The sequence below is a fragment of the Berghia stephanieae genome, chromosome 2, assembly GCF_034508935.2.
Source record: "Berghia stephanieae isolate SIO BIC M18660-M18661 chromosome 2, UCSD_Bste_1.3, whole genome shotgun sequence".
NCBI classification, from domain to species: Eukaryota; Metazoa; Mollusca; class Gastropoda; order Nudibranchia; family Aeolidiidae; genus Berghia; species Berghia stephanieae.
In genome coordinates this window covers 46,957,773-46,972,772 of record NC_088361.1, presented here as the reverse complement: position 1 = coordinate 46,972,772, position 15,000 = coordinate 46,957,773, and the positions used below count along the sequence as shown (strand labels likewise).

The 15,000-nt window shown below is 38.2% G+C and overlaps 1 protein-coding gene across 3 annotated transcripts in view; it reads right to left on the bottom strand.

The window, feature by feature from the left end:
* Window positions 1–15,000, bottom strand: part of LOC144965024 (tetraspanin-33-like) — a 29,741-nt gene that overhangs the window by 12,083 nt on the left and 2,658 nt on the right. For all 3 annotated transcript variants that reach the window (XM_078899886.1, XM_078899884.1, XM_078899885.1), the window contains 5 exons: window positions 9,014–9,503; window positions 6,721–6,909; window positions 5,177–5,359; window positions 4,432–4,569; window positions 3,478–3,528 (listed from right to left, as the gene is read on the bottom strand). In XM_078899886.1, coding sequence (XP_078756012.1) covers window positions 3,478–3,528; window positions 4,432–4,569; window positions 5,177–5,359; window positions 6,721–6,909; window positions 9,014–9,487 — 1,035 coding nt within the window. In that variant the 5' untranslated portion in view covers window positions 9,488–9,503. The remainder of the gene's footprint in view (window positions 1–3,477; window positions 3,529–4,431; window positions 4,570–5,176; window positions 5,360–6,720; window positions 6,910–9,013; window positions 9,504–15,000) is intronic.

Below are 15,000 nucleotides of genomic sequence, written 5' to 3'. Positions count from 1 at the left end.
AAAAATATTAATAAACCACAGACAAGAGCAAAACCCTGCCACCAGAAAATGCAACTGCAGAAATAAGGAACTTTGCCCGCTAAACAAACAATGTTTAGAATCAAGTTTAATTTACCAAGCCACAGTCACCGAAACTAAAACAAACAAGCAAGAAAAATATGTAAGACTAACGGAAAATAATTTCAAAACTAGATACAACCTCCACACCTCAACATTTAGAAACACTAACAAAAAAAAAAAAATCCACAAAACTCAGCGAACATATTTGGAAATTAGAAGACAACAAACTAGACCACAACATTTCATGGAAAATTTTATCTAAAGCAACAGGATACACACCAACATCAAAACAATGTAGCTTATGCCTGGAAGAGAAATATACTATAATCAAACAACCTCATGAAGCCACACTCAACACGAAAAATGAGATGTACAATACGTGTCCACATCGCCGGAAGTTCTTATTAATCAACTACAAACCGGAACCACTTCAACAAACAACAACAGACAACAAACCAAACTCATGTAACACACAGTCCTGACGATATCAAAATAATATATATATATATATATATATATATATATATATATATATATATATATATATATATATTTATATATATATATATATGTGTGTGTGTGTGTGTGTGTGTTTGTGTGTGTGAGTCAACTACTGGGGAAAAAAGACTGAAATCTACTATGAAAATTAACAGTTTTATCCGTCTGATGCAAGGCGTCGAGAATTTTAATATCTAGGACGAATTTACAATGACCACATAAAATTTTAAAAATCAATTTCATTCTCTCCCTGGGATTGACGACGTCATTTTAAACAGGAAGCCAGGGTACAATAGGCAGATTCACAACAAACTTTACTCAATCAGCACAATACACAACATATAAAACATCCTTCAAAGTTTAAAACACAACAGTGAACATAAATAGTGTTTTGGTGCGTTGAAATTTAACACGGATTACAAATTTACCAAGACCTCTGCTCACTCTCTCTCTCTCTCCGTCCTATCAATACATTGTAGAGAAGGAACGAAGTCCACTTCACTCAGTTCTTTGTTATTGATTTTGGACAGCGAGTTGAGGGATTAGTTCGCACTGAAATATTATATAAATCTGACCATGAACGTTTAAGGCCAAGCATAGTTTTGTGTATTGGTAGGATTCATCTAAAGTGTGCAGATGTTGTGAGTATTTTACCTAAACGCGTAACATTAATTGGGACCTATTCTCTTTTATTAAATTCATGTATACAGCATTCTGTATCTCCTCTGTCTCTCTCTCTCTCTCACTCACCCTCTCTCTCTTTCTCTCTCTCTCTCTCTCTCTCTCTCTCTCTCTCTCTCTCTAATTATCTATCTATCTCTCTCACACACACACACAAACACACACACACACACACACACACGCACACAGATGATTATATGAACGCCTGCCTTAGAGAGAGATAGAGGGAGAGAGAGAGAGAGAGAGAGAGAGAGAGAGAGAGGGGGGGGGAGGGAAAAACTATTACGCTAACCAGTAGATGTTTGGCCAATCAAAATACGGGATTAGTGACATTCTGGCTCGGACAAACATGGGTGGTTGTTTACAAATAAGAAAATTTATGAAGTGGATGATTTGTTTGATGTTTATTTATTGTTGTGATTTTTTTGGTGTGTTTTTTTTTTTATAGACCGCTAGATAGGTGAGTGATTGTCTCTCACTAGAATCTGTCAATAAGACGAAAAGCGCCAAATGCTTCACATATTTTTTTTTTTTTTTTTTTTTGATGTTATACGATTGGGTTCGTGGGAACTATTTATAGATCTATTTTCATGTATCATTCGAAACAGATTCAGTGCATGTATTGCAGAGATAACGCACATGTCAGTAGTTAGCTTTACATCGAAGATGTTGCGGGTTTTGGTAGTACATAAACGTCATAAACGTTCTCAAGCACTGGCAATTTAAGATGAAACATGCAGCCTATAAGGCGCTGTTATCATCTCTTTTCGTAAGATAAAGGAGCTTACTCAATATCTCAATCGTCTCTATGATTGGCTAAGAAGCTCACAACATTGCCATCGGGAAGTATAACGGACAAATACACAAACTTACGTGTAACAATGAACTTGTATAGTCTGGTTCATACAGTTTAGTGAGAAGTTTGTCATCTTCGTTCTATCTATATTATGTTCGTGTTAAGCATTACTGCTGACTTGAAAACCAACTTTGTAGAATTAGTGTGTGTTGAATCCATGACCTCAAGAAGTCGAGAGAGGGACTCAGGATAGACACGACGTTTGAAACCACTTTCTTTCTTTTTTATTTTTTTTGGAGTGGTGGATGGCGGCGACCGTATAGCGTCCCTCTCGTGGCCATGCGGACTTGCCGTAATAGTAAGGTCGTGGGTTCGAACCCCCTCTCGCCGCGAAATTATTATTCTCTATTGTCTTCTGGCACTTTTCTACTCACTTCATTTCATTTCTGTTATTATCGTAAAAACTAAACGCTGCTATCAACCAGGCGTTTTATTATATAGATAGAATGAAGTTGACGTCACTCAGGTCTTTGTTATTGTTTTGTTTTTGTTTTTTGTTGTTGCTTTTTTGACATCCGTGTTTATGAGTAATTCTCACTTAACTGTATTCTCCAAATGTTCGTGGTTACACAGTTTTGTGTGTTCGTCCATTATACTTCAGGATAGCAATGTTGCGAACTTCTCAGCCAAGGGCAAACTATCTATACCTGAGTCCGGTGCTTATATGTGAATACAGAGACTTTTCCAACGACACAACTTTGTGTCTACTACAGCCAGATTCGACCCTTCGATCTGCATATGAGACGCATAAGACAGGCTCATACCACACCAAAACAAAAACAAAATTTAAAAAAAAGCACTTTATATAGTGCAATATCCACTAAACGTGCTCAGGGCGCTTTACAAGGGGTCTCTGGCCAACAGCAACACTTAACATTTAGGACGAGACATGGCGCCTGTGTTTTCGGACAGAGACAACGCTGTTAACGGCCAGGTACTCATTTTACTCATGAGTACGGTAATAGAATGTGAGTAAAGAGCCTTTTCCAAGGACTCAACTATGCGCGCGAGCGAGGAGGCTCGAATCCAGGACCTTCCGATTCGAAAGCGAGTGTTATACCACTAGATCATATGGCCGCACAAAGAAGACCATAAAGTCACACAATTTCTTTCTTTCAACTGCAAGATCGACAAAATTTAGGTTAACCTTCTCCTTACCACCTACAGCAAATTCGTCACATTTGTTACGACACAATATACCTTTTTTCTTATTTAGAGTATTTTGTACATTACAATGATCTTTGTTTAATTAATAAGAGCATAAATTGTTTTGTAGAGAGCTTGTTTGAGTTTTAAAAATCCACTTTTCTGCAGGGTAAGCCTGTCATTTTGGGAAAATACTGAAAATGGTCGATAAGGAAAGAGATAATGTGTCGCCTCACCTTGTCCACGGTGAACACCTTCCATCCACACTGGTAGTTTGGAATAGCGTCCTGAAAAAAAAGGATTAATGATAATGATGACGAAGATGATGATGATGATGATGATGATGATGATGATGATGATGATGATGATGATGATGATGATCATGGTGATGATGGTGATGATGATGATGATGATGATGATGATAATAATAATAATAATGATGATGATAATAATAATAATGATGATGATGATGATGATAATAATAATAATAATAATAATAATAATAATAATAATAATAATAATAATAATAATAATAATAATAATAATAATAATAATAATAATAATAATAATAACAATAATAATAATAATAATAATAATAATAAACTAATAATAAGAACAAGACGACGAAAAAGAATAAGCAGAAGAAGAAGAAGAAGAAGAAGAGTATTAGACACTACAGGAGTATTCAAAGTTTACTTAGAGAATTACACCATGATCACTGCCTATAGCCTGGGAGGTATCACTATATAAGACTGTTACTCTGTGGGCTCCACTTAGCCATCGACGCCACAGGTATATTCAAAAATTAAATCACCGTTATAAGTATGTATCAAAAACTGAGAAGAATAATACTGGGTAATGTAAGTGTTGCTGCTCGAAGCTCGAAGAAATAAATAACAATGTGAAATTGAATGTAAGCTTCAATTTAATATACGGAAACAGATAAAATGGACGTTTCGGGTTTCCCCTTTATCAACAAAACAGGATGACTGAAACACTACAGACGAATGAGATGAATTATCTTAACAACTCCACTACCATTCGTCTGTAGTGTTTCATTCATCCCGTTTGGTTGGTAAAGGGGAAACCCGAAACGTCCATTTTATCTGTTTTCCTTTATCAAATTGAACCTTACATTCAATTTCACATTGCTATTTACACCCTGAGTAGAGAAGGAAAAAAAGACATACCTTTTTAGGTTTTTTGCAGCAGGAAAATGGTACAGAGCATCTTTCGGGGCTGGTGTTGTTGGGACTACAAGTAAAATACGGGTTTTCATTCCAGTCCAGGAATCCTTCATCGGAGTCGGACAAACCACAACACTCCAGCTGGGTGAAACAAAGCAGCAAAGAAATTTTAAAAATTAAAAAATTGAGCTTTATATCGCGCAATATCCACTAAGAGTAAATGTACTCAAAGCGCTTTACAAGGGGTCCCTGGTCAACAGCAACATTTAACAGGTAGGACGGGACATGACGCCTGTTAGGCGATATTAAAAAATTTTCGGACAAAGACAACCCCGTTAATGACCAGGTACTCGTTTTAAACCTGAGTACGGTGAGAGAATGTGAGAAAAGAGCCTTTTCCAAGGACTCAATCAACTATGCGCCCAGCGTGAGGCTCGTACCCAGGACCTTCCGATCCGAAAGCGAGTGTCATACCACTAGACCACATAGATCAAACTAGTTGAGTCCTTGGAAAAGGCTCTTTACTCACATTATCTCACCGTACTCAGGTGTAAAATGAGTACCTGTCCGTTAACAGCGTTTTCTCTGTCGGAAGAAAATTGGTATTATCGCCTAACAGGCGTCATGTCTCGTTCTACATGTTAAATGTTGCTGTTGGTTAGGGACCCCTTGTAAAGCGCTTTGAGCACATCAAGTGGATATTGCGCTATATAAAAGCCTAAAATTTTGTTGTTGTTGGGGTTTTTACCTCTTTCTGCATGCTGTCGATGAGATTCTCCATGTCGACGTCGTCTCGGTATTTCTTGATGGCCTCGCGGAATGATTCCATGGGGAAGATCTTGTCCATGACGTCAGAGGAGTAGTAGGCCACGAATATGAGAATGCAGATAGAGATTTGGACAAACAGGAGGAAGACCATTAAGCAGTAATGCTGGGTGGATGGATGGAAAAGATATAAACAACATTTCAGCGAAGAAAAATTCGCGGTTCTCTGATTGTGTTTGTTAATTGTTTGTTTTTGTTGTTGTTTTTGTTGTTGGTGTTGCTGTTGAGTTTTAGAATTACGGTTGCCGGTTTTTAGTTTTTTTTAAATGCCAAATCCCCAAGATGTAGTGTTTTTAAAACCCTTTGGTTTGGAAAAAATGGGTTTATAGAGTAAATGTTGCTGCTCGAAGCTCGAAGAAATAAATAACAATGTGAAATTGAATCATGTAAACTTCAATTTAATAAACGAAAACAGATTCGTCTGTAGTGTTTTATTAATATATTAAATTGAAGTTTTCATTCAAGTTTACATTGTTATTTAAATATTGATTTAGCATTTTGGCTCTTGTCATTTTTTAAAAATAAACAAGATTTAAGTCCAGCGTTTTTTATGTCAAAAAAACCCTAAATATGGATTTTTATAGAGACATAATGAGTTAAACATTAAAAAAATAATTCAAATATTTAAAATTTCCTTGTATAATAGACGAACAAGAGAAAATCAATTATATAATTTTGCTGAGTGGATGCAAATATTTAAAATATCCTCTAAATCAAGTGTCCGACATTGAACAAGAGGTTACGAACATTGGAACTCAAAACTAGGTGGCATTAATATTAAACCGTATTGTGACAAACCAGGTTGCACAGTTTCGTTCAGAAAACGTCAAGATACTTCAAATATTGATTGACAGCTTGGCTCAGCGGTATGGTCTTTGCTTCGTACCCGAAAGGTACCGAGTTCGAGAACCCGTCGCACTGTATGGCCTAGAGCCAGTCGCCTAGCCTTGGCTCATTTTGCGGCGCTGCGCTGTGGCTGGCACCTGGGTTATTCCAGTCTTCCCATGGAATAGACCCTAAAGAAAAAATTCCCCTTAGGGATGAATAGAGGGAATTTATTTTTATTATTCAGATGGCATTTGAAAATTTACGAGAAAGTACAAAACATGAAACCTGATACTTTTCGAATTGTATTTTTTCTTTTTTTTTCGAAACAAAAAGCGACAGAACTAGTAAAACTTACACTCGCTTTCGGATCGGAAGGTCCGGGGTTCGAGCCTCGATCGGCGCATTGTTGTGTCCTGGGAAAAGGCTCTTTAATCACATTCTCTCACCGTACTCAGATGTAAATGGAGTACCTAGGCGTTAACTGCGTTGTCTCTGTCCGAAAAAAATGTAATATCGCCTAACAGGCGTCATGTCCCTTCCTACATGTTAAGTGTTGCTGGTGGCCAGGGACCCCATGTAAAGCGCTTTGAGCACTTTTAACGGATATTGCGCTATATAAAAGCTCAATTAGAAACTTACAGTTTTTAAAAATGTCGTATTCTCCCTAAGTGTTCCGACCAGGCCGATGAAGCCCATGACGAGGAAGACACATCCCATCAGACACATGTCACATGACGGGTCCAGGAAGAAGTCCAGGGCGTCATTGACTTTCTTCTCCTTGATGTGGAGGATGTAGGTACTCAGAGATGTCAGCCCGATGCCTATCACCTGGTGGAATGGAGGCAACAACAAACAAATGTGACTTATATTTTCTTTTTAACTCGAGTATTTATATAGTCTTTACAAAAAAAAAACCCAAAGAACTAGACAATTTGTTTCCGCTAATAGTACGATACTGGTTGAAACAAATACAAAATTTCCATATTTGGAAACTAGAAAAAAAAACTAGTTTTAAAAAGGGAATTCGTCCATAAACAACATCCTGTCCCACATATTCTGATCCCAGTCCTGGTGTTTACGTGTCCATCTCAGTCGGGCGAAGGGGTCATCCTGTGCAAAGGAGTCATCTTTGGTCGAATAAGGTTCAACAGTAGTGACGTCACTTTCCTCGTAATGATGCATAGTAACTTAGTAATTGGTTCTAAACTATCGGAACAATGGCGGACGCCCATATAAAATACTTCTCCGACGAGCATAAAAGTGTATCCAGAAAAGAATAAAACATTATAAATCTGATCATGCTTTGACTGTTATACATTCTGATCACATGACATGTGAAAAAGTTCTAGCCAGCATGAAGAATAAAGAGTACCGATTTTCTCTGTTTAGAACCAAGCTGCTCGTTGCTGGGCGGACGTGGCATCAGACTATTGAATCCTTTCTGCGTACCAATACGAGTAATAGATATCTGAACTATTTTTGGTGCGCATTTACAACAAATAACTTTGGTACCGACCTGGTTAGCGGTCCGCATTGCTCCTCACCTGTGTCAATAAAGGCAAGGGATACATCAATAGTACTAAAACTTGTCTACTTCTTTAAGATAATATTATATACCACGTACCAATATGTTTTCTCTTATATAAGATAATAACAAATGCAAACTGTCTAGTTTCTTTTGTAAATGACTATATAGAACAATATCCCATAACCATGTTCAACCATTTTTTTCAATGGGTCCCTAGCTAACAACTACACTTAACATAGGGGACGAGACATGACGCCTGTATGAACGTAAGAAAAGTGTTATCAGTATGACTCTACTCGTGGGACTTTTTCTCCTTGATGTAGAGGATGTAGGTACCCAGAGATGTCAGCCAGGTGACTAACATTTGGTCGAATGAAAGAGAAAACAGTGGCTCATAATATAAACAAATTATAGGCTATTGGACAAAACTTGTATCTTACATCTTGGTGGCAACATTTCCAAAGACCCAGGTTTGAGAGTTTTTGCCAATATGAGGATTATTTTGAATCAATGACGAGTTTTATGGCCAAATTTTTTATGACGAGTTTTTTTTATACAGTGCGGCAGTAACTGGTTACATTTGGCAAATGTAAATTTTGGACCAGCTTTAATTAACTCTCTCCTTACCGGTCATTTTCCGGATTTTTACCAGCACATCACACCAAACCTATACAAAAGTAGATTTATTTCACTCGAACACCAAAGCCGTTAGTTCTTGCTAAACATATTTTTATTTTGCTAAACGAGCTTTTCAACACAGTGTAATATACTTTAACTATAGCAAACAGTTTTGTTCATATATTATGGTGTACACAAGAAATGAGGATGACAAAAATGTTGGCTGCATCGTAACAAATGTGGCGATTTTCCTATGAGTGGTAAGGAGGGGGTTAAAGGAAATGATTAGGGTTGTTGACGGGTGAGCTTGTTGTTCTCATTAGAATAACATACCAGAACGGCATTATGGTGACTTGTAAGAGAATTCTTGAAATCATCTTGAATTTTCCAAACCAAAAACTTTCATTTTACTTTATATTTTATTTTTTAAAATGAGCTTTTATATAGAGCAATATCCACTTAACGTACTCAAAGCGCTTTACAAGGGGTCTCTGACCAACAGCAACAAGTAGCGCCTAGAACGAGACATGTCGCCTGTTAGGCGACATTACAATTTTTTCCGACATAAACAACGCCTGGTACTCATTTTACACCTGAGTATGGTGAGAGAATGTGAGTAAAAAAACCTTTTCCAAGAACTCAACTATGCGCCGAGCGAGGCTTGAACCCAAGACCTTCCGATCCGAAAGCGAGTGTCATACCACAAGACCACATAGCCGCATTTTATCAATTCGTCGAATTAATTGAAACAGGAAAATAAAGATATTTGACCAAAATAATACTTACAAAGACAAAGAAGTTCACGACAAACAGAAAGTACTTTGTACAAATCCCAACCTCGCTCCGTCTTGCACGCTGCTGACGTAGAGGACTATCCCTTTTATTTGGCCGCCTTTCCCGAATTTCTCTGGCAGGTTGAATACCCCGACGACGGTGGTTCCTGGTCTCTTCTGCTGCTTCATTGGCTCTTCGAATCTCCATCGGTTCCAGAACGATTTCTTTCGATCGATTTTTTAGCCGTTTATTTGGTGAGTGTTGTCTGACATTTTTGGTTTGTTTTTTGTTCCGATGATCTCGAGGTTGATGGTTTAATCCTGTAGCGCCAAATGCTTCACGAGACCTGTGTTCCATTTGTTGGTGGTAAATGTGTTCTTGATGAGGTGTGTTCATTTCCCTCGATTCTTGTGTGTGATAAACGTAGCCCGGATTTGTATACATGTGTCTGGACCATCCAGGGTGTTGGCTGTGATAGTTTGACATATTTTTTCAGGTTGTCCTGCAGGAAATAGATTGAGTTTGGTAAGACTGTGAACAAAAAATTCTTTAAAATGTGACCCACAATTTCAAAATAATATAGGTATTAAAATTGTCCTAACTATCGGGAGCCTCTGTGTAGTGATGGTAGCACGTCTGACCGATAATCGGAAGGTCTGGGGTTCGATCCCCAGTCGAGATCGACTGACTTTTTGGAATGTTTATTTTTCTTGTATTTTGCTTTCTTGCTTTTTTTTTTTTGGTACCTTTTATTCACACTTGTTCAGATCTTTAATTTCAAAATGGTAGGATGAATCGGATCCCGTAAAGTAAATTTAGAATTAAAATTTTGACTGACACCGCACATCTAAAGACCAATCTGAATGGGCCCCTGACAGAGCTGAGGAAGACAACGACATTTCAATACCAACTAGACATTTGTTCAGTCTGAGGGAGAATGAAGAAGAAGAAGAAGAAGAAGAAGAAGAAGAAGAAGAAGAAGAAGAAGAAGAAGAAGAAGAAGAAGAAGAAGAAGAAGAAGAAGAAGAAGAAATAGAAGATGATGAAGAAGAAGAAGAAGAAGAAGAAGAAGAAGAAGAAGAAGAAGAAGAAGAAGAAGAAGAAGAAGAAGAAGAAGAAGAAGAAGAAGAAGAAGAAGAAGAAAAGAATAAGAATTAAGATTTTAAATAAGAGATACAAATTTTGAGAATTTCCAAAGTTAGCAGTTGAATTTATGCTCCACCAAACATCGAATAAATTAAATCAACCCTATGTTTCATATTCGTGGCTATAAACTCAGTTCCCTGCATCTCATCCTGATATCATACTGCTTTGAAACGATGGGTCACAGAAATTATTTTTACAGGAACAATCTACAAAGTCTATTTCAAAATCCTTGCCCGTGAGAATGTTTATTTATTTATTTATTTATTTATTTATTTTTGATGAAACACAAAGAAGAACAAAGGAAACTGAATACGCATCGCATATAATATTATAATCTAGTACAAAGTCCATTAAAAAAAAACTGTTGTCTGTCTCTCAATCTTTCATTTTTTACTGTTCGAAATAATCATGTATTTTATTTATATCCCCTATGAAATTAATGTTGTTTTTCACCAGGAGCCAATCGCAAAGCTGTGATCTATTTGGTTCTCTCCACCCTGATAAAAAAAAAGATAATTTTATATTGTCAAAAACTCCCACACAAATCATCCTATAAACCCCTACACTACTCTCCCTACCCCCTTCATAACTCCATCCCACCCAAAACAAACCACAAACCGCTCGTTTCTATTTACGTCATTGGTATTTTAGTACATTCTACATGTCAACCAGATAAATAACTAAAGAGCAAAACCCCTCAGCAATGCCAAAATAGGAAGAAAAAAAAGCTCATTATTTTATTTCATTTTGGCCCGAAAAAAAAAGTTTGTGTTTCAAAAACCGATCAATTCAGATGACACTCAGTGTGTCAAATTGTCAAAAACAATTCCCAAACCTGAGACTTCATCAAAGTATTCTCGGATTTTAGAGTTTTTGACAAGTTTGACAACATGAGAGTGTCTTAATCGATTGATTCTTGAAGCAATAGTTTTCTGCCAAAATTAAAATTAGAGAAAAAAAATCAACGAACTTGTTTTGCCAGAATACAACACTGATAAAAGGTCAAGGCCAAATTGAAAATCTATCATAATATTTGACTCATCATGTCAGCTGGTATCATGTCAGAAAATATTAGATGAAGAAAATGGAGTCTAAAGTTGTCAGTTCTTCAGAGCCATCATGAGGCCAATGGAGCCGGCGTTTACCCAGGTTTCTGTAGAACGAAACGGACGATAGCAATTGGTTATTGCCTTTTGGATAGGACACTATTCTATCAAAAATAACTTTCCGCCAGATATATAAGACCCAGCTACTCAACCACTGTTATGTGGACGTGAGGGGGGGGGGGGGGGGGGTCAGATGATAAAATCGAGTTCACACGGTACCAATCTCGGTCTCTTTGCTTCAGGAGCGAGTGCTCTATCAATAGAGCGACTAGGACCCCAACAAGTGGATTCAATAGTCTGATGTCACGTCCGCCCAGCAACGAGTAGCTTGGTTTTAAACAAAGAAAATCGGTACTTTTTATTCTTCATGCTGGCTAGAACTTTTTCACATGTCATGTGATCAGAATGTATAAAAGTCAAAACATGATCAGATTTATAAAGTTTTTCTCTTCTGGATACACTTTTATGCTCGTCAGAGAAGTATTTCATAAGGGCGTCCGCCATTGTTCCGATAGTTTAAAACCAGTTTAATATGCGTCATTACGAGGGAAGTGACGTCACGACTGTTGAAGCCTATTGATTTGTATCAAGTCAAAGTGATCAAAATGAGAACATTTAAGATTTGTTTAAATTTTAACTCTCTCCTTACCGATCTTTTTCAGTATTGTCCCAAAATGGCAAGCTAACCCATCAGAAAATGTGGTTTTTTAAAAAACTCAAACAATCTCTCTACAAAACAACTTTATGTTCTTATAAATTAAACAAAGATCATTCTTCAAAATTTGTGAGGTACAAAATAAATCTGAATAAAAAAATGTATATTGTGTCGTAACAAATTTGACGATTTTGTTGCAGGTGGTAAGGAGGGGGTTAAGGAACAAAATTCATTCACATCTAAGACGTGAAGTGAGGCAATAGTGGTGTGACGCCTTTGGACTGGAAGGTCCAGAGTTTGAGTCTCGCTCCCGATTATTTACGTGCGGCTATGTGGTGGTCTTGTGGTATGACAATCGCTTTCAGATCAGAAGGTCCTGGGTTCGAGCGAGCTCACTCGTGCATAGTTGAGGCTTTGGAAAAGACTCTTTACTCACATTCTCTCACCGTACTCAGGTGTAAATGAGTACCTGGCCGTTAACAGCGTTGTCTCTGTCGGGGAAAAAATTGTATTATCGCCTGACAGGCGTCTTGTCTCGTTCTTTATTTTACGTATTGCTGTTGGCCAGGGAACCTTTGTAAAGCGCTTTGAGCACAGTTAGTGGATACTGCGCTTTATAAAAGCTCTAGTTAGATTTATGTCGGCTTGTGGTGTGACACTCGCTTTGGGCTGGGAGGTCCTAGGTTTGAGTCGCGCCCTGGATTAGTTCCATGCAGAACCATCCCTCAAAGCACTGCGCATTTTGGCGGCGTTAATACAGTTTAGTTAGAAGTACTCATAAACTGGGATGGCAAAAACAATAACAAAGACCTGAGTGACGTCATCTTACTTCTATCTATTGATACAAGGAGCACATAGACATCACTCAGCTCTTTGTTATTCTTTTTAGACAGCCATTTTGTTGATTACTTCTCATAAATTGTATTGATCAGACTATTTCCGTTCAAAGTTACACACAGTTTTGTGTCTTGGAGCGTTATAGATAGTATGTGCTTGGCTAAGAAGCTCATAACATTGCCACCCGGAAGTATAACGGATCAACACACAAAACTGTGTGTAACCATGAACGTTTATAGCCTGGTTATACAGATAAGTGAGAATTACTCACAAACGCGGATGGCAAAAAACAATGACAAAGACCTGAGTGACGTCAACTTCGAACTATCTACCTAAACACATAACACCAGTGCTCTTTTTATGATTCATTTTAAAAGATACCCGTTTATTTGGGGTGATGATGATGATGATGACGTCAATGAACTCATTTGAACCGTAATCACGCTGGCTTGGTGCAAACATGTTTTCTGTCCAGTCAGGGACGAAACAACAACAATATCATTGCTAGGACTATCGCTGACGGAATGCTGTAACGTGTGTTTCACGCACGCGATGGTGCGTTGTCACCAATAATAAACTGTGAAAGAATTTGTCATGAACTCTCGACATTGTCATGACTGTGACAGAGTATCAATGACATTCTTATCATTTAATACAGGTATATATTTTTAGAACTCAGCCATCCCTTTTCCCTGAACTAAAGCTTCCTGTAAATACTCGTTAATCGAACTTTAAAAAATTGAGCTTTTCTATAAAGCAATATCCACTAAACGTGCTCAAATCGCTTTGCAAGGGACCCCTGAACTACCAGCAACACGTAACACGTAGAACGAGACATGACGCCTGTTAGGCGATATTACAATCTTTTTTCCGACAGAGACAACGCGGTTTAACTGCCAGGTACTCGATTTACACCTAAGTACGGTGAGAGAATTTGGGTAAAGAGCCTTTTCCAAGGACTCAACTATGCGCCGAGCGAGGTTCGAACCCAGGACCTTCCGATCCGAAAGCGATTATCATACCACAAGACCACGTAGCCGCATAACCAGTGTATATTTTTAGAACTGACATTCCATGCCATTTCACTGAACTATAGTTTTCAGTAAATACTCGTTAATTCAACTTTAGGGGCAGCGAGGCTCAGCGGTACGGTATTTGCTCCGTACCCGAAAGGTACCGAGTTCGAGTACCCGCTGCGCTTTGTAGCCTTGAGCAAGTCACATCGCCTTAGCTCAGTTTGCGGCGCTGCACTGCGGCTGACGCCTTGGTTAATACAGTCTTCCCTTGAAATAGACCCTAACTTCAATTTTCATCTATGGGATGAATAAAGTGATTTTTTTCAACTCGATTGAGAAACACAGTGAAAAAAAATTGACAGTTTTATAGAGTGAATGAAATTGACGTCACTCGGCTCTTTGTTGTTGAATTTAAACAGCCGGCTGTGTGATAAGTTTTAATTTTTAAAAATAAAGCAGTCCGTTAGAGCCATTGGGCGCATGGAGGACTTTTTTAAAAACACTTTCCTTATCACCTATAGGAAAATCGTCACATTCGTTACGATGCCACCGACAATTTTCTCATTCTGATTTCTCTTGTATCTACATGACAAAATCTAAAGAAAGCTTTGGTTACAGTTATAAATACTAAGCACTGTGTTGTAGACACAATTGTGCTGAACAACATTCTGTATAGAATGCACTTGTTACCTTTTTGTTTGATTAGAAAAAGTCTATTTTGTGTCGGGTAGGTGTGAATTTTTGGGTGATTTCTAAAAATAGCTGAGAGTTACTGGTGAAAGTATGCGAGTAAAGATCTTTTCCCGAAGATCTAACTTTGTGCTGCGGACAGTTCGACTCAAACCAGGAAGTTACTGGTCAAAAGCCAAGTGTGTTACCACATGACGACAAAAACACATTCAAGGAACTGATTACGATAAAGCAAAGCAGCTCTTAACTGAAGAGTGGAAGCGACGGAGACCTTCTCCTGGTGCACAATCAGTCCTGGAATTTATACACAAGCCCCCCCCCCCCCCCCCCCCCCACCCCCCATCATCCCCATGGTGAAATTTGTCTTTAACGCATATTTCAAGGTAAAGCAGGAATAACCCAGGTGGCCGACCGACTGAAGGAGAGGGGGCCGGGGCCTGCTCGAAGTCACACAACTGGCGGGGAGTCGAACTCGGACCCTCTGGGTACGATGCAAAGAAGGAACGACACGATTGTGCGAAACTGCTGCACGTATGCATAATAAATTTA